Raw genomic sequence first — 22,226 nt, 5'->3', positions numbered from 1 at the left:
TCAGTCTGAGTTCTCAGGCCCACGGCCCATTGTGACATCACCTGCGGGGCCGGCTGTGAGGCGGAGGCCTCATCCTCGTCCTCCCCCTGAGCCCCGGCCTCCGTCACCTCCCAGGCCAACAGCCACACCCAGGGCCATGCTCCTGTGGTTCCTTTTGCTGCTCATGTCCCAGGCCAGGGACGCACATCTGGGTATGTGGACACCTGCCCAGGCCGAGCGGCTCTGCCGGTGGGGCTGGGCTCAACCCCAGCCCTGCTCCCTCCCTTCCATCCTGCCGGTGCTGAGCCTGAGGGGCTGAGGGACAGAGGCCTGGAAGAGCCCATGAATTAGCTGGTTGGCCACCAAAAGGCCGGCTCACAGGAGTGGTGGCTTCCTGTTTCCCATACGCTCCTCCTCGAAACCACTTCCTCTGTTCCTTCTCTCGCCCCAGCCCCGAGTTCGATCCGTCTGACCTTAAGTTTTGAATTTGAAACCTGAGAATTTATCCTTGAATGAGTCATGCAGCACCCGGAAGCATGGGCCCAGAACGAGCAGGGCATCAGTCCTGGACCTCGGATGCCGAGCCCGTGCTCAGGATATCCTTGTGCACAGGAGATGGAGTGGGGGTGGGGATGGAGGTGCCTGCTGTGCTCCACAGGGGGCAGCTCCTCACAGCTCCTGATAGGTTGCTTCTCTCTCTTGGTGGGGGTGGGGTGGGGGGTGGCTGAGGTGGGAAGGAAGCTGTTATGGGTCAAGTGCTTTCACCCATGAGATGCCCACACCACCCTGGTGGGCTCTCCACTCTTAGCCCCATGTGTGGAGGAGGAGCTCTGAGCCTCAGGAAGGTTAAGATTGGTCCAGAACCTCACAGCAGAGAAATGGTAGAGCCAGGACTGGCCCCAGGGTGACTCTAGGGCCCACATTTCCCTCTCTGCACTTGGCCTCACGGACGGAATACAGCCCTCGTCCCCGGCCTCCCTCATTCCGGCCCGGGCTTGGTCACATGGAGTGACTGTGGGCAAAGAATCAGCAAAGCTGGCCTCATTGGGAGGGGGTCCAAGTGCCCCCGACGGCTCAAATCTCTGCTCACCGTTTTGGCACTGCCTCCATCACTGCTTAGGTCTTTGTGCTCTGGTGTTAACCTACATGTCCACACGGTTCCACGCTGCTGATCTAGGTTGTTCTCAAGACCCAGGAAAGGGGGCCCTTGGTGCAAAGTGGCATGGTAAATTCTGACAGCTAACATGGCTTGAAGATTTATGCTGTGTTGGGCACTTCAACACCCGTTATCTCATTTGGTCTGTACATCTGTTCTGTAGGGTAGGTATTAGCTTCTCTTCATCTTGGGAATAAAGAAAGTGATGATAAGTAAGAATAAGTTGTTTTCCCCAAATCATTCAGCAGATAAGCAACAGAGCCAGGATTCAGACTCAGGCTTTGGGACTCCAGAGTGTGTAATGGTGTCCAGACACGTGGTAAGCACTACATGTGAGTTTGGTAAATAAAGGAGGAAGTGCAGACCAAAAAGTCCTGGAAAAAACCTTTGTATGTCACTGACAGCTGAAGGCTATTGACACATATTGATACATTTTCACTCTGTTTTTTTTTTTTCCCCCAAACTAAAAATAACCACCACTAGGTCCCTCCCACTCATAAAGTCCTTAAAACCTTAGTGGAGTGGATAGTTGGAAAAGTAGCCTCAAAAAGAGAGAGGAAGGGGGTCTTAGGCTCTTCAGAGTCAAACTCATTCTTTGTTCTAGTACAAGACCACGTTCAAGTTAGAAAACACTAAGAGTGCCTCCTCCTCCTCGGGGTGTGGGGCTGGATCTGAAATCGGTTTGGAAGCTGCTGTCTCTTCCAAACAGGCAGCGGCAGCCATTGTTCTCAGCCTCCCAGGAAATGGAGTGGCTCTGCCTGGAACAGAATGTTCTAACCTAGAATATCTCAAGGCTTCCTGTGGGTTCAGGCCCTTTCTGGGCCACCCTTCTGGTGTCCTGTGTGTATTAGTTTCCTGTTGCTGCTGTAACAAATTACCGCAAACTTAGTGATTTAAGCAATACAAATTGTTTACAGTTCTGTAGGACAGAACTCCCACTTGGGTCTCTCTGGGCTAAGATAAGGTTGTCAGCAGGACTGCATTCCTATTGGAGGCTCTAAGGAAGTCTGTTAACTTGCCTTTTCCAGCTTCCAGAGGTCATCTGTATACACTGGCCTGCAACCCCTTCCTCCATCTTCAAAGCCAGCAATATTGCATCTCTCTGTGCTTTTCTTCTACAGTCACATCTCTCTTCTTCTGCTTCCCTCTACCACTTTGAAGGACCCGTGTGATTACATTGGGTCCACTCAGATTATCCAAGGATAATCTCCCCTTTTTAAGGTCAGCTGATTAGCAACCTTAATTCCATCTGCAAAGTCCCCTTTGCCTTGTAAGGTAACACATGCATGAGTCCCAGGGCATGGTCCATTAGGATGTGGACATCTTTTGGGGAGGAAGGCATTATCCTGCCAACCACTCCTGGTTGGCCCTGGGCAAGTATTTTCCTCTGATTTCTCTTGGATGAGAGCAGAAACTAGCTCAGTAAAGTGACTTGCCTGTCTGGAAGGGAGATAGAGTCAACACTTCTGAACACATCCCAGCCTCTGGGCAACAAATGTGAAGCATCTGTTGGCTTACTCGTGTTTCTAAGGGTGCTTTACTGGGCCAGCCTCAGTTTCCCCATCTCTCGAATGGGTATAATGATAGCTACTTATGGGTGTCCTATGGATATTGACTAAGTGTTGCATCTTTTCCTTTCCTTTCTCTTCCATCCTACCAGAATGTGGTAAAAGACCTGCTTTTGAGAGAGGAGCTCAGTATTCCAGAATCATAGGAGGGATGGAGGCTGAGGTGGGTGAGTTTCCATGGCAGGTAAGTATTCAAGCAAGAAATGAACATTTCTGTGGTGGCGCCATCATCAACGAGTGGTGGATCATTTCAGCGGCCCACTGTGTTCACCCTGAGATCTCGTAAGTACCAAGTCCATCCCATTGCTTCTGACACTGTGCCCTCTCTCCAGGAACCCCACACTCAGCCAGACTCAATTGCTGAGAGGAGTCTTGGGGCTGGTGGGTCCTGGATCAGACATGAATGACCACCATCCACCCCCTCCAGCCCTGGGGCTGCGGCTGTGAACCCGGGGCTAGCCGTGCCGTCTTTGTTGTCACCCAGGACCAGTAACTGTGGCTTCCCTGAGGTCACATATGGTCCTTTCTAGGGACATCTGTGGCTTGGTGGAGCCGAAGTGCTTGGTCTGTCCACCTTTCCTGGGACTTTCAAGTCCTTCTAGGAGGAAATCCTCCTAATTCTGGAGGTCTGGGTTCCTGGGCCATCTGACACCCTACTTCCCTGCTCCTTGTAGAGTCTTCACTGCACTCTGGGAGAGTGGTGGAAAATAGAGCATTTACTGATTCCTAATCATGTGCCAGAGACCTGCTAAGACACTATGCGTATTAACTTGTTTAATCATATAACAACCCTGAGGCAGGTAGAATGAATAACCCCCTTTTAACTCATTTGATCTTACAAAAACCCTTAGGCAGGTAAAATGAACATCCTTATTTTATAGAGAAGGAAACTGGTGTTCAATAAGGTTGGGTGATTCACCCAAGGTACACATCTAGTAGACAGAAACAGGATTTAAATCCAGTTCCATCACTTGTGCTTTTCTGCTCTACCACCTAAAGAAAGTTTGAAGATACACAGAAAGATGAACCATAAAGGGTTAATCAAAAACCTAGGGGAAGTTTCACCCTGGAATAACCAAGGAAACTTCTTGCCCCTGCTGCCATGGAATACTTAAGAACTGGCTGTTGGAAAGTTCCGGGCCATTCTGCCTGGAGGGAAATTCCTGAGTTATTACTGAAGATTCTTTCTGCTTCATCAGTGGCAGGTCTGGATTAAAATCTGTTCCTGATTCTTGCGTGGGTCTTCTGGTGCATATGTGCCAGAGTATATTCCTAGGAGAGAAGATGTAGAATCATAGGGCTTGTGCATCCTCAAGTTTATTAGAAAATCTGAATGCTTTTCCAAAGTGCTTGCACCAATTTAAATTTCCACCAGTGATGTATTAGTGTTAAAATTATCACCAATACTTGCTACTTTTTCAGAATTTTTAATTTTTGCTTTTCTGGTAGACATGAAATACTATTATAATTGTAGTCTTAATTTGCATTTTTCTTACTATTGCTAAGTTGATATTTGCAAGTTTATTGGTATATTTAAGGATTGTATATTGGCATATTTAAGGTAGATTGGTGTATTTAAGGATTGTAATGTCTGTTGGGGCTTTGACAATTTTTTTTATCTGTAGACTCTCTTTATATATTCTGAATTTTAAACTTTGGTCAATGGTGTGTGTTACAAAAAAAAAAATTCTGTTCCTGAGTCTCTACATTGCTGGTAGACAAATTGATATAATAATCCCTTACCTATCTGAGGGCTAGTTTGATCTGTGCCAAGTGGTCTTTTGTGGGCTCTTCATCGTGGGGCGGGGGCCAGGCAAAGCTAAGTCCTGTCTTTGTCCCATGAGGTGGGAGTAACCCATTCACATCTCTGGGATGATTCTGGAGTAGCAATGGAGCTGTGGTCGGCCGCACTGGCTGTTTTACCCTCCTTCTCTACCTTTTTCAAATTCTCACATCTTCTGAGCAACAGCCCCTGTAGGACAAGTCCAAAAGGCCACTAGAGCCACCTGGGATTTAGGGTTTTCGGGCACAGCAGATTCTGCGTGCCTTGCGACTTTCCTTCCCCTCCTCCTTCTCCCCCTCTGATTCTCTGCCACCAGGCCAACAGAACTGAGAGTCGTGCTGGGAACCAATAGCTTGAGCAGCCCATCCCTGGAAGTGAAGGGAGTCACAAGTGTAATTCTGCACAAGAACTTTCAAAAACTCAACATGGACAATGATATTGCCTTGCTGCTGTTGGACACTCCCATCACATTCAATGAACTGAAGATACCCATCTGCATGCCCACGCAGCCAGGCCCCTCCAGGTGGCACAAATGCTGGGTGGCAGGATGGGGGCAGACCAAAACGGGTACGTAACAGCTCAGCATCTCCTGGGAGCAGCTGGAGGAAAGGCCACATCACAGGCGTCTGAGGATGGGCCAGTAAACCTAAAGGATCAGGGAGAGGGAGAAAGGGAGAGAGGGCGAAAGGGAGAGAGGGCTGAGGAAGGCGGCAGCGGGGAAGAGGGGCTTGCTTTGAAACAAATCTCTGCACATCAGAAACCCACAGAGGGCTGATCGCAGCCTCTTCCAAGTGCCAAGGAAACATCCCCTAGGCCCGGAGCTGAGATGCCAGGTGTGAGCCATCCCTGGGTGTGGTCCTATTCCACCAGCACACAGCAGTTTTGTTTGTGTCATTGAGTGTAAACCCTCCAGTTTGCCAGGGGCTCTCTACTCTACTCTCTCACATCTCCCCAATTCACGTATTGATGTTTCCCACCTGGTTCCTACAGGCATTCAAGATGCCTGCCCTGGCTTAGACTTTAGATGGTCCTGGAGTGTTGCCCAGCCATACTTAGAGATGAATCTGTTGTTGTTACTTGTTGTTACATTGTCACTTGGCCAAAATAGGAGGAACTGGACAGGGGTAATAAAAGGATTATGAAAGCCCCGCTGGACTGTCCCCAAAGAAAACTCAACACAATTTGTAGGGGAGGGATGGGAACAGCACAGCACTAGCTCAGGCCTGAATGAGACTCCAGGTCCTTAGGGATGCTTTGCAATGAGCTGGGGTCTGAGAGATGGTAGGTATTTCAGGAGTTTAGCGACTAGAGAGCAACTGGTATAACACTGATTCAGTGCTCTGGGCACGACTCAAAATTTAGAAGTGAGAAAGAGACAGATGGGTGCCTGCAAGATGAAAAATACTCAATAAGGAGAAGACTTTTGAAATCTCCACGCGGTCAGAGTTAATGAGATGGAGAGAAGTCCAGACAAATTCCTGGAAGCCAGCAGTCCAGGAAGGGCCTTGGCAAACCCCCTGTAAAGACGCTTAACCAACCTACCTTTGCCTGGGGGACCTGAAAGCTTTTTTTGCTGGGAGTGCAAACCCAGTTTCAGCAGCCCTGTATTAAAGGCGTCATACTCGCATAACAGAACGTAGCGATGGGCAGATATACTGAAGAGGTAGGATTACGCTGAGAAATGACTGATAGCCAGTTCCAAGAAGTCAAGTCTGTAGGGTTGTTGGAGCCAAGTTGGAAGTCTTCTTGGAGGCAGGAATATGATTTTGACTGGAAGGGATCGCTCAAGTAGGTGGGGACTTGTTTGGAAGAGTCTGGGGTGGTGGAGTGAGTAAATTGCAAGGGATCACTGGAAGGACATGGAGAGTGAGGTTCTGTGAAAATGTGAAAAAAGAAAAAGGTGGACGAGTGGCTGGCGGGACGCTGGGTAGGATGGTCTAGGGCGTGCTCGGTTGCTTCATTGGCACTGGGCCTGCTTTCTAATGGGCCTTCTTTGGGGTCAGGTCTCAAACAGCCTATGGAAACGGAGCTGCTGAAAGTGCCTATGACCATCATGGATTGGGAGAAGTGTTTAAAGGAATTTCCAAAACTTACCAAAAACATGCTCTGTGCTGGATATGAGAATGAGACTTACGATGCTTGCCAGGTAACTTGGGTGTATCCCCTCCATCCCCTCGGGCTGCCAGTGTAAAGGCATCCTCTCCCCATGGGGAATAGAAAATAAAGTTTGGAAAATGTGTGGGAGTCAGGCTGAGATATGGGAATGGGGACATAGATTCAGGAATACTTACTGTCAGATCCATGGAATATCCGTGCGTGCCTGGGATTCAGCACACAACAACCCTGCATAAATGTTTCTGGCCTTCTCCAGGTAGGGCTCCAAGACTTTTTCCATTTCTGAGACTTCTTAAAAAAAACAAAAAGCCAAGGAAGATTTGAGATCTATATAGGGAATTATTTTACTTCATTAATTTTAGCTACCTTTGTTGAGTGTACTAAGCCCTGGGATCCAACCATTGATGAGACAGGGTTTCTTGCCTAAAGGAGCCCACAATCTCCTGGGCGGGCAGTTGGGTAAACAATCATAGTGTATTGGATAATGCATGTAGGTTTCATTGAACAAAAGCCTGGTAGCTTAGCTTGTCTTTAATAAAACGAACACAAAAATTTAAAAAGAAAAACATTTTTTGATTGATACTAGAAAAAATAGGGGGACAACCCTATAAATTAGCTTCCTCTGGCTCTAAGGTTGCAAGGGATTCATCTTGAGAGGGATCACTCCGAGGACCCCATTTAGTCCTACTCATTGACTGGGCAGTGGATTTGGTCATTCACTGGTGTAAAAATGTAAGTGCAGATGTTAAATGTTCTGCAGAGGGATGAAAAGGCTGTCTCACAGAAGGGCTGTAGGGTGGGAAAGAGTGAACTCCAGCAGCAATGGCTCCAGGTTTAGGGTCGCCCATGTGGTGGTGAATATCATGAGGTGCACAGAGAGAGACAGAACCAATGTCATGCGAGCCTTGTGTTCTCCCCACATTCTGGACAATTTAAAAGAGCACAAAACGAAAAAGAGGATTGGGACTTCTGGTTCTGGACAAGATGGAGTAGCCACATTTCTCTTGATCCCTCCCACTAAATACAGCTGAAAGCACTGGACATTACATTGTGAAACAAAAATAAAGTCTCTGAAAGGTGATGAGATGATGAAATTGGAAACAGATATCCTAATACTTAAGGAATGACACAGCAGTGAATTCCTTGGGTTTTCTTTTTGCCTCTTATATCCCATCCTAGATGGTAGTATGTAACAGCTCAGCATCTCCTGAGAGGAGCTGGGGGGAAAAAGCCAATTGGCACAAACATAAACTAACAAAACAAAACAAAACAAAACAAGAAAGCCTTCCTCTCTTTGGACCAGGAAAAGGACAATCTAGCAAGGCAGAAACTTTTTAACAATTATCATTCTATTCCAGCAAAACACCAGGAAAAACCCCACAGCACTCCTACCCCAGCACTAAGGTCAAGTGGACATCCTCACCTTCTCCCCTCCCCCTGCCCGCCACGCTGGTGTCAGAGGAGGCTGAGTGGAAAGCCAAGACTTTAACTACCATCTAGTCATAATGAGCTGTCCTCTGTTCCCCTAATGTCAGTGGAGGCCACCTGGGAAGCTTGGACTCCCACCCAACGGTAGCTGCACTCCTGCTCCTCCCCTTGGTGTCATTGCTGGTATGAGTGGGGTGTCCAGACTTTCATCCCAATTCAATGGAAAGGAGTCTGCACCCCACTTCCCCAACTCCAAGTTTTATGAGGCCTGTTAAAACAGAAGATTCGTATGAGAACCAGAGTGTCATATCCCAATACTCAAGACAGGATTGTAATACGTAGTATAGAGAGTTTCACAAATATACATGGATTCCATTTATTAATACACATAGGATAAGGAAAAATAAAGCTAAAAATCTGAGTAAAGAATCTTCTTTTAAAAAATCAGTAACTATTCACTCTTAGAATAAATTCAATCAAAACTTAACATGGGAGGGCTTCCTAGGTGGCGCAGTGGTTGAGAATCCACCTGTCAATGCAGGGGACACAGGTTCGATCCCTGCTCCAGGAAGATTCCACATGCCGCGGAGCAACTAAGCCTGTGCACCACAACTACTGAGCCTGCGCTTTAGAGCCCGTGAGCCACAACTATTGAGCCCATGTGCTGCAACTACTGAAGCCCATGCGCCTAGAGCCCATGCTCTGCAACAAGAGAAGCCATGGCAATGAGGAGCCTGCACACCACAACGAAAAGTAGCCCCCGCTCACCACAACTAAAAAGAAGGCCCGAGCACAGCAAAAAAGACCCAACACAGCCAATAAAAAAAAAAAAAAAAAAACAACTTAACATGGGGACTTTCCTGGTGGTGCAGTGGTTAAGAATCCACCTGCCAATGCAGGAGACACGGGTTCAGTCCCTGGTCCAGGAAGATCCCACATGTTGCGAAGCAACTAAGCCTATGCTCCACAACTACTGAAGCCCACGTGCCTAGAGCCTGTGCTCCGCAACAAGAGAAGCCACCACAATGAGAAGCCTTCACACCACAATGAAGAGTAGCCCCTGCTTGCTGCAACTAGAGAAAGCCCGAGTGCAGCAATGAAAACCCAATGCAGCCAATAAAAATAAATTATTTAAAAAAAAACTCTAAATGAATCATGCACTTAAATGTAAAACTATAAAATTTTTTTAGAAAAAAATAGAAGTTCTTTGGGACATAGAGTAACACCAAAAACACAACTTATAAAAGGAAAAATTGATCAACTGGACCTCATCAAAATTAAAAACTTTTCCTACGTGAAAGACAATATTTAGAGAATGAAAAGACAAGCTATGGATTGGGAGATAATATCCAACAAATGAACTATACCTAGACTATATAAAGGACTCAAAGTCAACAGTATAAAAACACACTATCTAATTCAAAAATGGGCAAAAGACAAGAAGAGACATTTCTCTGAAGAGGAGAGATGGCAGGTAAGAAAATGAAAAGATGTTCAACTCCACTAGCCATCAAGCAAATGCAAATCAAAACCACAATCAGGTATCACTACACACCACAGAATGGCTAAAATAAAAAAAATAGTGGCAACACCAAACCCTGACAAGAACACAGAGAAACTGGATCACTCGTACATTGCTTGGGGGAGTTTAAACTAGCCTAATCACTCTGGAAAACAAGTTTGTAGTTTCTTTAAAAACTGAGCAGCTTTTAGGCTCTTGCCAAATAACCCAGCAAATAGCATTCTTAGGTGTTTATTCCAGAGAAATGAAGGCTTGTGTTCACACAAAAACCTGTGCAGGAGTGTTTATGGCAGATTTACTCATAATAGACCAAATTGGAAACCAATGTCCTTTGAGACATGGAAAGTTAAATACACTGTGGTACACCCATACCAGGCAATACCACTCAGCTGTGACAAGAAGCAAACTACTGATACATGCAACGACATGGATGTGTCCAGAAACTCAAGCTGTGTGAGACAAGCTGATTCCCAAAGGTCCCACATTGTGTGATTCTATTTACATAACACTCTTGAAATGACAAAATTATACAAAGGGAGAACAGCTTAGTGGTTGTCAGGGTTTAAGGAGGGTTTAGGGGTGGAAGGAAGTGGATGTAGCCTTAAAAGGGTGACATGAGGGATCCTCGTGGTGATGGACATGTTCTGTATATTGACTGCATCAGTGTTAATACCCCGATTGTGCTGTTGTAACATATGTAGTTCTGCAAGATGGTACCATTGGGGGAAACGTGTCAAGGGTACGTGGGATATCTGTGTATTATTTCTTCCAACTGCACATGACTCTGCAGTTACATCAAAGTTAAAAGACAAAGAGAAGACAAAGCTTCCCAATAACAATGGTTAAATGAAGATCTTGGATCCTAGCCACGCCGCAGACCTGGGGAGCAGCCAGTTCATATTGGAGCAGGAGACAAAGGGCTCCGATATCAACTGAAAAGGGGAAAACAACATTTAATAGTATGATTGGAAAGAGAGAGCATTCCAGGGAGAATTGGGGGAAAATCACAGAGGCTTGAAAGAGCATCTTGTGTTCAGGGAACTTTCAATATTTCAGAAGCCAGAGGTAACTAGGGATGAGTGTGGAGAGTTGAGCAGAGCAAGGTCAGTAAGGCAGGATGGCCATGTGTGGGAGACTAGATGCTGTCCCAGGCTGTCACCCCTGCTTGCTCACCCCCATCAGTATTCACACCTATCCTTTCAATCTCTCTGATTCATCACCATCCCGTATTGAAATGGCCAAAACCAACTGCAACACGTGAAAGAAGCAAGTGTCATCTTTGATGACATTTTCTGTCCCCTTTGCTTCAATGGTTGGATCTACCATCTGGAGTCTAGGATTTTTGCTCCAATCCCTCCCCTATCAAAATGCACTTTAATGAAAGCTTCTGAAGTTAATCATCTATTACTTAAGAGTGCTATAAATAAATTTGCTGTTATCATTTTAAGCCTTTTTAGAAAAAAAATTGTGAAGTGAAAAGCTCTGCTCTCTGTTTAGAAAGCTTTCTAGTGCTGAAAATAAGCTGACAGTGATCCAGGCAAGGAAAGTTTTCTGAAATTATATAATATTATCATCACTTAAAACCAGATAAGTCAGGCAGAAAGTCCCCTAGGGTTTAAAAGTAATTGCCCTTAAAAATAAAATCATACTTTTAAACTTAGCAAACTTGAATAAAACACATCATCACATAATGAAGGGAAATTATAATTTTATAATGAAAACATTTAAAACACTATGTTCAAAATAACGGCAATAAGATTATGCTGTACTTAAAATACAAATTAAAATAAAATCAATTGAATTTTGCGGTTACTTTTTCCAGCGCTTTTCCTCTTTGTAATCCCCTAAGGTTACACTATGAAAAAAAAAATTCAACTTAAAAAAAAAAATGACACAGTCCAACAAAATATAAAATTAAATACGTCCCCAGCTAGCAATACAGTACTTCTTGTGAAGGACCAGCAACATCTGAGAAACAGGCATCGCAATGCTGCACAGTTTTCTCATCTGTCTCCTCAACTCCAGCGGAAATGTTCTTATTCATGGCTGGATTCCCAGTGCCTAGCACAGTGCTTGGCATGAAAAATACTCCACAAATATTTGCCAAAGAGATGAACCTTCCAAGGAAACTGGAAACTGCCTGTCAGTTACAGTAGCCCTAGAGGAGGGGACATCTGAGAGAGATCCTGACAGGGGCTGCTGTGGAGGGGAGTTGAGAGCTGGCAGCCAGGACTTCCCTGGTTGTCCAGTGGTTAGGACTTCACCTTCCAAAGCAGGGGGTGTGGGTTCAATCCCCGGTCAGGGAGCTAAGATCCCAGGTGCCTCGCAGTCAAACGACCAAGAGGTAAGGCAGAAGCAATATTGTAACAAATTCAACAAAGACTTTAAAAATGATCCACATCAAAAAAACAAAAATCTTTAAAAAAAAAGAAAAAGAGCTGGCAGCCAGCTGGGCTGTCTGGCAATTTGGTCACGAGGCTGCCAAGCTGACTTGGATGTCAACCTAAGCTACTTTCTTTAAAAATCTTATTTTTTCCTTTTTTTGGAGCAGTTTTAGGTTCTTTCAAAAATTGAGAGGAAGATATAGAGATTTTCCACAAAACCCCTGTCTCCACACACGCATAATCTCCCATACCATCAACATCCCCATCAGAGCGGTACATGTGTTAGAACTGATGAACCTCCATTGACACAATCACCCAAAGTCCACAGTTTATATTAGCGTTCATTCTTGGTGTTGTCCATTCTACGGTCAAATGTACAATGACATGCACCATCATGTATAATATCACTCAGAGTATTTCCACTGTCCTGGGCTAACTTTCCAGGGTGTTATCTTGAACCCATCCTCACCCATGACACTTGCATGAAAATCTTATTTCATTCCATAGAATCTTAGACTTTTAGAGCCAGAAAGAAATGTATAAAAATATTTAATCGCAACAGTTTCACGGATGAGAAAACATGGTTATTTTAATCATCGATCGTTCGCTTCGCTATCTGAATGGCTCCAAAGCAGTTTAAGAACTCCATAGCTCTTTTGCACATGTTCAATAATTTGATTCTCTCCACTGCCCTGTAAGATGGGCTGGGCAGGTCTCACTCTCCCTGTTTAACAGAAGAGAAAACAAGGATTTAGGATTTAAGTGATTTGCCTGAGGTCCAGGAGGTAGTGGGGCCAGGATGGAAGCGAGGTCATCTGCTTCTCACTCAAAATGGACAGGAGTGATCACATGGTGTAATTAACACAGTGATGAACTTAGGAGGCTCTGTGGTCAGTGTGTTTCTAACCAGACAAGTCTCTGGCTACCAGCCTTAGTCTTTGGAAAAAAGTTCCGCTTTGGTGGGCTGTCATCAGTCCCACGTCCTTGCTGGCTCAGGCCAGACCCTTCTTTGAGGCATCCTTCCTTTCTTTCCGAGAGGAAGAGAAAAAAAATAAGACTCTATGTATGAAAGGACATGAATTTACAGATGTCCCTCTGGAGTCCCAGCAGTCCAAGAAGGGAATCTCTGTTTCCTAAATATACAAGTAATGTTTGTAATACATAAGGCTAAAATAATAATACTAATACATTTCTGGAGCATTTACTACATGGCATTTACCCTGTGCCAAGTGACTTATAGATTTAAAAAATTTCATCACCAGCAATTTTGGGAGGTAGGTGGTATTATCTCCATTTTAATGATGCAGAAACTGAGGCTTAGAAGTTACTTGCCCAGACACAGTTCTCTCCCTGTATGTAAGGAAATAACAAACAATCAACACATTAATAAGGTTTTTATAACATTCTTGCCATTGTAACATGAAGAAAATGATAAAAACAAAAAAACAGCACTTATGGAAGGAGCTATTTAAGTGGAAATCCTGTTGATTTGGTTCTTGCCCCATGACCTTGAACTAGAACTCCCACCAAAAAAAGCACACACCCACAAAAACCAGACAAGTCTTAGGGGCAATAGTTTGTACCAGAAAGGGTGATTTCGATTTTGGTCCTAAGATTACTGGGTGTCCTTGAACTCCAACCTCTCTGTTAATTCTACTCTGTAATCTCTCTGCTTGGAGATGTGTCCCACAGTTAACACAAACTCTGCTTGAACACAATGTAACCATTATCTTCCCCTGCACTTTATCCTGGTTAACCACACCCTGTGACCTTGGAACTGGTCCTCACCCTCTGAGTCCAATGGCAGCGGGTACTGGATCATGTCAGTTTCAGTGCATCCCTCAGCGGCCCGACCTTCCTGTGCCCTGGTCCAGCTCTTCCTCATTCTCACCTCCCTTTAGCTAGTCCTTCCCCCTCCCACCTATTTCCTTTCCAATCAGTCCCCTCCCCCCGCCCCACTCTTTCAGTTAAATTCCTATTCATCCTGCAGACAAAAGGCTTTGAAGGCTGTCCTGACAGGCCTTCCCGAGACAACAGCCATTCCTCCCTGCTCAGTGCAACTTCCATGTCTTCTTCCCACTTCTCCTGTCCCATCAAACACAGTTGATCCTGTTTATTTGCGTTTTCATCCCCCTCCCTAGACCATAAGATCTTGTATCCCAAATGCCTGACAGTTAGTTTTTCCTCCTCAAAGTTGTGTTCAGTAGACATGAGCAGATATCTTCTTTGTTGTTTTGGTTTTTAGATTTTTTTTTTTTTGATGTGGACCATTTTTAAAATCTTTTTTGAATTTGTTACAATATTGCTTCTGTTTTATGCTTTGGTTTTTTGGCCACGAGGCATGTGGGATCTTTGCTCCCCAATCAGGGATCGAACCCGCATTCCCCACATTGGAAGGCAAAGTCTTAACCATTGGACTGCCAGGGAAGTCCCCAGCAGATCCCTTCTGACCTTTCAATTTCTAATTATTATAAAATGAGAATCAAAATACCTACCTCACAGAGATGTGAGATGGAGGGGTGGATAGAAAGAAAAGTCAGGAGACCAAAGCTGGGCCTCTCACATCATGTCCAGGAAGCATCGCTCCTCCTCTAAATTCATGTAAGATCCCATTCCCAGTCCTGTTTATGACCATGGAAAAGGAGGCCACTTCTCTGCTGACAAAGATCACTTGAACCATTGTAGCCCCCCAGGGTGAAAGAACATGTGCTTTGGCATCAGGAAGACCTGGTTCCAACTTTGGCCCTGACACCATGTAACCCTGAGTAAGCCCTTCATCCTCCTTAAGCTTCATTTTCCCTGTATTAAATACATGGACAAAAGGAAGCCATGTATGTGTGTAGGACACAGTGTGGATTTGGTACATACTTTCTATATAAATAGATAATCATCTGAGTCATAGGCCCATGTGATTCCACCCCAGAGGGGCCACATGTTCAGAAAAGCTTAGCATCCTTGCCCCCTGAAAACACCCACACCAAAGAATTAAAAAGAGACATCCTTCTCCCTCACACCTCTTGAAGAACATCAGAAGAGACCCAATTCATATCCACAGCTCTAACAGCACTCCTGCATCCTCTTCTCATTCCTTCCCTTTACAGCTCTGTCCAGATCTTCTGATTTAAGACCCACAAAACTGGTCCCCACTCTTCCTCTGCCTGGGCGACACATCCTCCGTGTTCCGGCTTGCTCTCTCCACGCTGTGCATGGAGTTATTTTCTCGCCAGCACTCCCGCTCCTCCTCCCTCTCCAGTCCTGTCCCAGCCACTGCCCACACTCTGCTCTACATGCCACAATTCCCAGAGCTGGGCTGAGTGAGGCACATTCCCCCCCAGCCCCACCCCCGCTCCCCATGCAGCCAGGATGGGGGGGGGTGCAGCGATGTGATTCCCCTTGGTGGCCTGAAGTTGGAAGGTCCATGACCCCTCTTCCACGAGTGAGCTGTGCTCTGCCTCAGATGGACAGTTTAGAATGGGACTTGCTGCTGATCTGTGTTCTCTGTCCACAGGGTGACAGCGGGGGGCCTCTAGTCTGCACCACAGAATCTGGCGAGAAGTGGTACCAGGTGGGCATTGTCAGCTGGGGAAAGAGCTGTGGACAGAAGAACACTCCAGGAATATACACCTTGTTAGAAAACTACCACTCCTGGATCAAGAAGGTGACTGAGTTAGAGGGAAGGCCCTTTAGCGCTGAGAAAACAGCAGCCTTTCCCAGACAAAAATCAAAGAATTCTCAGGCCTCAACATTCCCAGAGCCAGGCAGCCCCAGATTCTGGCTCCTGCTCTCCCTTCTGCCCTGCATACTGTTCTAAGCCATTTTTCTATGAATAATAAAACAGTCGCTGTTCCTGAGTCCACGCTTGCTCTGCTTGCCACATGACAGGACAATAAATCAGAGACAAAGGGTTGAGGCAAGGAATACAACTTTATTCAAAAGCTGGCAGACCAAGAAGATGGCGGACTAGTGTCTCAAATTAACCATCTTATTGGGGTCTGGATGCCAGTTTCTTTTATAGAATCAGAGGGGGAGAGGCGGAGAGGAAGTAAACTAAAAACAGCCATCAGTCTTGCAAAACATCGCCCGGAATGACCAGCCTCGGTGAGGGGGTGTGTTAAGTTCTTCTTTCTTGCAGCCGTCCACAGGTGGGCAGGGTCAGATTATCTCCCTGTGAGCTGAACAGAGGCACTTTAGTTTAACATTCAGGCCAAGGGGCAGGGTTCCCTGAGGCAGGTTCATCATGTGTGATTATAATAACAAAAGCAACGAAAAGCAAAGGTTGAAGTCAAAGAAACAGATCCCACATGGAGTCCGATTTAGCTCTTTCCTGTTACAGTGCTATTTTTTAATCAAGGAGGATGTGTGAGAGTGAGCCACCAAAAGAGGGACTGACTACAGATTGGAGCTAAGGGCTAGGACCTGAGGCTGTTAACAGAGAATAGAACCAGAAGTCAGGCAGGGTGGAGCCATGGTTCAGGGACTGGGCTCTGGGTCCCTGCAGTAGTCATGACTCTCCACTGCAGGTGAGTTACCAAGCTCAAACCATATAAAGCCAAAAAGGGTTGTTTATAGATGTACGTAACAGAAAAACAAAACCAAACAAGAAACAGGAGTGGTATGTTGATTGCCTTCAGGCATGGCTGAATCCAGGAGCTCAGTAGATGTTAACAGGGATCCTTTCTCAAAAAGAGCTTCCAAGCAGTGGCTATAATGACCACTAGCACCTTTAGTTTGTATCCTACCAGCTTAGCAGCTGCAATAGAGAGAACCTTGTTCCTGATAATTCCAGCAAAATCTGTGGTCTTGTTCTCTTGACACACAGGCCCACGGCCCATTGCTGCTGCAATCACTGTGGTGGACAATGTTATGGTCCTAGGCTAGGCCTGAGTCCCATGTCCACTCCAGGAGCCAGCAAAGGGCCAGCCACCCAGAACTGTGTGCCCTGATCGTGGGTGTAGGTGGTGTCCCCACACAGAAATCAGGATGCTGGGAAAAGATAAAATGAACTGGCCACTGGAGATGCCCTTTGATGGTGGACATTCTGGTTGACTGACCTCCTGGACAGCCGAATCCCAGGCTCTCAGGAGCTCCCAAAGAAATGAAGAAATGACATCAACAGACTGTCGCTTTAAGACCACTGGTGGAGCAGGGTTAGAGTGGGAAAAGGGAGAACTAGGAAGTGTTTTCTCTCACAATCTCTTTCAGAAGAAGGATCATCCCTGCTGTAGGTCATGGAAGAAAAAGCCCGAGCTTTCGTTCAAAGCTTTGTGTTTCCTAAATTGCCATTGCATCTTGAAGGGGAGCCCAGGGAATCCACTAAGGACCAAAGCCAGAGGGCAGAGGCACACGGCAGCACCGAGTCCTTCAGTCTTACCTTGAGAGCCCACAGTGTTGTGTGTCATGTGGGATGCAGCAGGAGGCAGGACCCCCCTCCTCAAGGAGCTTCCTGGCAAATGGTGACACAGCTACATCCAAGCCTTCCACTTGAGTGCTAAAGGGTGTGGGGAATCCTGAAGAGGGCAGCGGGCCATGCCCAGGAGCTGGCAGGACCCAGAGGGCTCCTCAAAGGGGCTGAACCACAAAGGAGAATCAGCTGAAAGGAAAAGTGAGGTCTTTCCAAGCATGAAAAGAGATCAAATGAAGGGCAAGTGGGAGATGAGCATCCTCAGCTTGGCTCAAGAATAAACCTACAGTGAGAAGTGGTAACAAGCTGAGAGCAGGGAGAAAAGGGAGCAGACCCTTCTTCTCCAAAAGAGATGACTCTCGAGACAGAGAATGAAAATAGGATGATTAAAAAAAGGGGATGGGGCTGAGGAAAAATTAAGGTTGCTTGAGAGGGGTGAAAATAAATTGTCTCAGAGCAAGTGTAAGCCTGGCATGTTGGGGGCTAACATAAAATACCATGTGAAGGCTACCTGGGGGCGTGCGATGGTTAATTTTATGTGTTAACTTGGAGGGTGGTTTTGGATGAGATTAGCATTTAAATTGGTGAACTTCTAGCAAGCAGATTGTCCTCCATAATGTGGGTGGGCCTCAACCAATTAGTTGAAGTCCTGAATAGAACAAGACCCGCCTCCTCAAGCACAAGGGCCTGTCTCCAGCAGACTGGCTATGGATTTCATCTACACTATTGCCTCTCCTGGGTCACTACCTGCACCTCAGCTCTCCTGGGTGTTGAGCCTGGCAGCCCACACTGCAGATTTGGACTTGTCAATCTCCCTAATCACGTGATCCAGTTCCTCATAAGAAATACGCGTGCGCACGCACAAACACACACACACACACACACACCCTTCTCTGAAGAACTCTGACTAATACAGATTTTAGGACCAAGAGTGGTTCTAAAGGAACAAAATCTTAAAGATGAATTTTCTGAGTTGGTGCTGTGATTTCTAGAATTAGCTCTCTAGTGTGATTAGATCTAAAGACACTAATGACCATTTCCAGTAGGAAAAAGAGCGCTGACCGTCCATGATGTGAAGGGCAACAGAAATAAAAGCAAACTATCATCACTGGAAGCTCCTAATCCAACACCTGTAAGAAGCAAGGATCTAGGTGACCATGCATATGATACTTTTGAATGTTTTGGTCAAAATAACAAGTATAATGAGATTGACTGGTTGCTTCTGATGTTCCTGGACAAAGTGGGGCAAGAAAAGGATGAGCTCAGGGATTCGAATTCCTAGCTCACGTGACCAATAAATGACCTGAAAGCTTCTACGTCTGCCTTGAAGGAGACCCTTATCTCCTATAGGCACAGGGCTGAGATCACTGAAAATCAGACCCACAATCTCTTCCTGTGATGGGCTGAATTACAAAGTGAGTTGAACTCCTAGCCTCACAGGGTGTCTCCTGCTAAAGTGAGGACACAGATTGGGAAGGAATGGGATCCTGCAAGTTGGAATGGGGGTGTGTGGGAAGCCCCTGATGGAGCTGGGGACCTTGAGCCCTAAATTCTGATGAGTGTCTCTGCCAGTGGCAGCAGTCTCTCTGTCCCCGCTAGAAGTGGCCTCTCCACCCCGTCCCAGGGTAGTAGCCCTGCGTTGCCTGAGGAAAGGGTGATGACCACCCCCAAGGCAGCTGATGAGCAAGACAGGGCGGGTCCTCCTCAGGGCCACCCCCGCCAGCCCTCGCGGCTCGTAGACCCATCACCCAGCTCACATCCCAGCAGCCCCTACAGGTGAGATTCAGAGTGTGACCCATGAGGAGCTGCCCTACCCTCCAAAAGAACTACTTGAGTTTTCTGATTTCTGCAGATAGAAATCTGGGTCACGTGTGGGGGTGGGCATGAAGGCTGTGGGACCTAATGGTGGAAGGAACATAAAGTTGGACCAGGTGGCATTTATTGCTATGGGCTCACCAAGCAGGGATTCTGCATCTAATGTTGCATCTTGGGGTGGCAGAAAGGGCCCCAACAGTTTGTTTCATTGGTTGGTTGGCTAAAATACGAGCCAAAAGGAGACCCACAGTGAGTGAATTAGAATTGCCAGACCTGCTTTGGTTTAATGTAGAGAAAGGGATTCAGTGGCTTAGGGAGACTGGGATATTAGAGTCAGTTTGTCATTTGAGAGCCATTCACCCCCCTGGAAATGTCCAGAAGACACACTTTTCCCCACGACTGTGCAGAATAAATTTGAGATGGGAGCCCTGGCATCCCTGGCTCTTCTCTGTGGGCCAGACTTCACAATGGGAACTGCAGGCACGGAACTGGGAAATGTAACCACAGTGAGAGTGATTGGATCTGGGGTGGCAGGGACCAAGTGGCTGCACTCAAGCCCCAAAGGCAAGGAGGGTGTGGTCCCTGTGATGGACAGCAGGGTCAACGCTGCAATCAGAATGGCCTGACTCCTGCAGACCGGTGGTGTTGGCTAGTGATCGTAGGTTTCCTAGAAGTGAAGTAGACAGGAAGCCTGCTAATTCTTACCTGTTCTGTGTAAGCAGAAAAGTCCTAGGTCAAGTGAACAAAAGTTTAGTCTGAATCATAAAAACAAAGTTATGGCTCGTTAATTCTCAAACTTGGGCCGCTTTTCAGACTCAGAACCCCTTGAATGAAGGGGAGTCCAGGTCCCCTTGCAGAAGGACCCCGGTATACTATGGAACATACATACCGTTAATCATTCTCCCAGCCTTCCCCAAAAGGACCTATGGACTTTTACCAGTTGTGCATTGTGGAAGAGGAAATAATCAGACCCTTTGGGGACTACTGGGCACTGACTCTGAACACATTGGTTCCCTTATCTGTGGAGTAAAAGATACTATGATGGGAAAGGCCGAGTGGAAGCAACTAGAACTGCCCCTACCTAGGAAAATAGTCAACCACTAAAGCAACCCCGCATTCCTGGAGGGATTGCCCAGTAAAATCAGTGCAGCCATGAAGTACTTAAAACACCCAGGGGAGGTAATTCCCACTACATCCCCAATTCAGCTCTCCTATCCAGCCTGTGCAGAAGACAGACTGGTCTTTGAGAATGACAGAGGATTACTGTAAGCTTGCGAAGGTGGTGACTCCAATTCCAGCTGCTGTATCAGATGTGATTTCATTGCTTGAGTGAACTGACCTCTCTCCCCGTATCTGCTATGCAGCTATTGATCTGAAAAATGCTTTTTCCTCCATTCCTGTCCATGAGATCCATCAGACGCAGTTTGTTCTCTGCTGGCAAGGCCAGCATCACACTTTTACTGTGCTGCCTCAGGTGTATATCAACTCTCTGGGCTTATGTCATAGTTTAGCTCACAGGGATCTTGATCACAAGACCCCATTCACTTGCACGAGATATCACACTGGTGCATTAATCTGATGACATAATGCCGATTGGACCTAGTGCACAACTGCTCTAGACTTATTGGTGAGACATTCACATGCCTGGGTGTGGGAAATAAACCCAAGTGCCAGGGGCCTTTTACCTTGGTGAAATGTCTAGGGGTCCAGTAGGGATGGGGCATGTTGAGGTTTTCTTTCTAACCCTGGCAGCAACTTCATTTTGGCCGCAAGGGAGGAAAGGGAGAGAGTGACAGCAGAGCAGGAGCCAGGGGAGGCCAGGAGGAGCAGGACAGCCAGGCAGAGATGGAGGTGGGATGGATGGGGAGGGGGCAAGGAGGGGAGAAGGAGGGAAGTGTCCCTGTTTCCTGCCGCCTCTGCCATCCATCATCCTCTCCTGGAGGGCAAATCAATATTCCACCCTCTCCTCTCCCCAAATGTTCTGAATTTAGAAAAGAAAGGGCAAACCCTGACGAATGCATATTGTTTTCCAACTATAAATGCCGCATCCGCTTCCGCCCCCGCGCAGACGTCAGCCCCTCTTCCATGCTGCCGGGGTGTCGGTGTCGCTGGCCTGGGCGCTCTGCCACCGCCGCTGGCAGTGCCCGCCGTGGGCGCAGATGGAGCCCGTGAGTAGACTGCTGGCCACCGCCCGAGGTCACCCGGTTTCTGAAGAAGCAGATTCTTGGCAGTTTTTCCACAGGAGGAGCATTTCCAGCTGAAAACTCTGCTGGCGTTCTTCCCCCTGCCCCAACCCTGATCCCTCCGTGACACACACACAACTCACTTGTTTGGAAAGTAACTGTGAAACCTTTTATTCCTCCTGTTGAAAAGCACATTGTCACCCATCCCTGTTGCCTGTAGAGCTGGCAGGGCAGAGAGGACTACGTCCATTGCTCAGATGAGGAAGTTGAGGCGTTCGCTCAGAGTGAACAGTGCTAAGAACTGGAGTGGGGGGGATGGTGATGCCGAAAGCTCAGCTTCTCTGTGCACTGGTGCCAAATCGAATCTCGGAGACAGAGTCCTGGGTGAAGTAGAAAAGGATAGCTTTATTACTTTGCCAGGCAAAGGGAAACACAGTGGGCTCCTGCCTTGAAAAACTGTGTGTCTCAACCTGGGAGGATTTGCTGAGTTTTATAGCAACAGTTGAAGGGTGGGGTTGCCGATGAGATTAGGGTGTGTGCAGGGTCTCGGGTGGTCGGTTTCCTAGTCTTGATGAGCATCTCCGGTCCCTTTAATCTGCCCTCAGGTGGTTTCTTGGCTGCGCCTCCCTTGATGAGCAATCTGCCCTTCGGAACTCAGGGAAGGTCATGGAGGCTGGAGTCTCGCCTACCAGAAAGGGGGAACGAAAAGAGGCCTCCATGCCCCAGCCCCAGGGAGTTTCAGAGGTAGGCATGTTGGAGACCCCAGGGCACCCCAGGAGCCCCAGTGGCCTGGGGTCTAATTGCACTGCTCCCTTGGTGCTGAAGTCAGGAATGCCTCTGATTCCCTGGCCTCCAGACCACCCCCACCCCTGCCTGCAGCGGCTCTGAGCAG

The 22,226-nt window shown here is 46.9% G+C and overlaps 1 protein-coding gene across 1 annotated transcript; it reads left to right on the top strand.

The window, feature by feature from the left end:
• Nucleotides 1–515: 515 nt before the first annotated feature.
• Nucleotides 516–21,992, top strand: PRSS55 (serine protease 55; the record flags this gene model as incomplete). The annotated part of the gene is made up of 8 exons (XM_057720636.1): nt 516–617; nt 1,740–1,815; nt 2,796–2,985; nt 4,803–5,053; nt 6,490–6,632; nt 15,444–15,593; nt 21,220–21,319; nt 21,940–21,992. Coding segments are annotated over exons 1-8 (1,065 nt in total), but the record flags the coding sequence as incomplete, so codon positions are not given.
• Nucleotides 21,993–22,226: the final 234 nt, after the last annotated feature.

The sequence above is a fragment of the Hippopotamus amphibius genome, chromosome 2 (genome assembly GCF_030028045.1).
Source record: "Hippopotamus amphibius kiboko isolate mHipAmp2 chromosome 2, mHipAmp2.hap2, whole genome shotgun sequence".
In the NCBI taxonomy this organism is placed as follows: Eukaryota; Metazoa; Chordata; class Mammalia; order Artiodactyla; family Hippopotamidae; genus Hippopotamus; species Hippopotamus amphibius.
The sequence above is the reverse complement of the archived record's forward strand: the minus strand, read 5'-3'. Positions and strand labels throughout refer to the sequence as shown.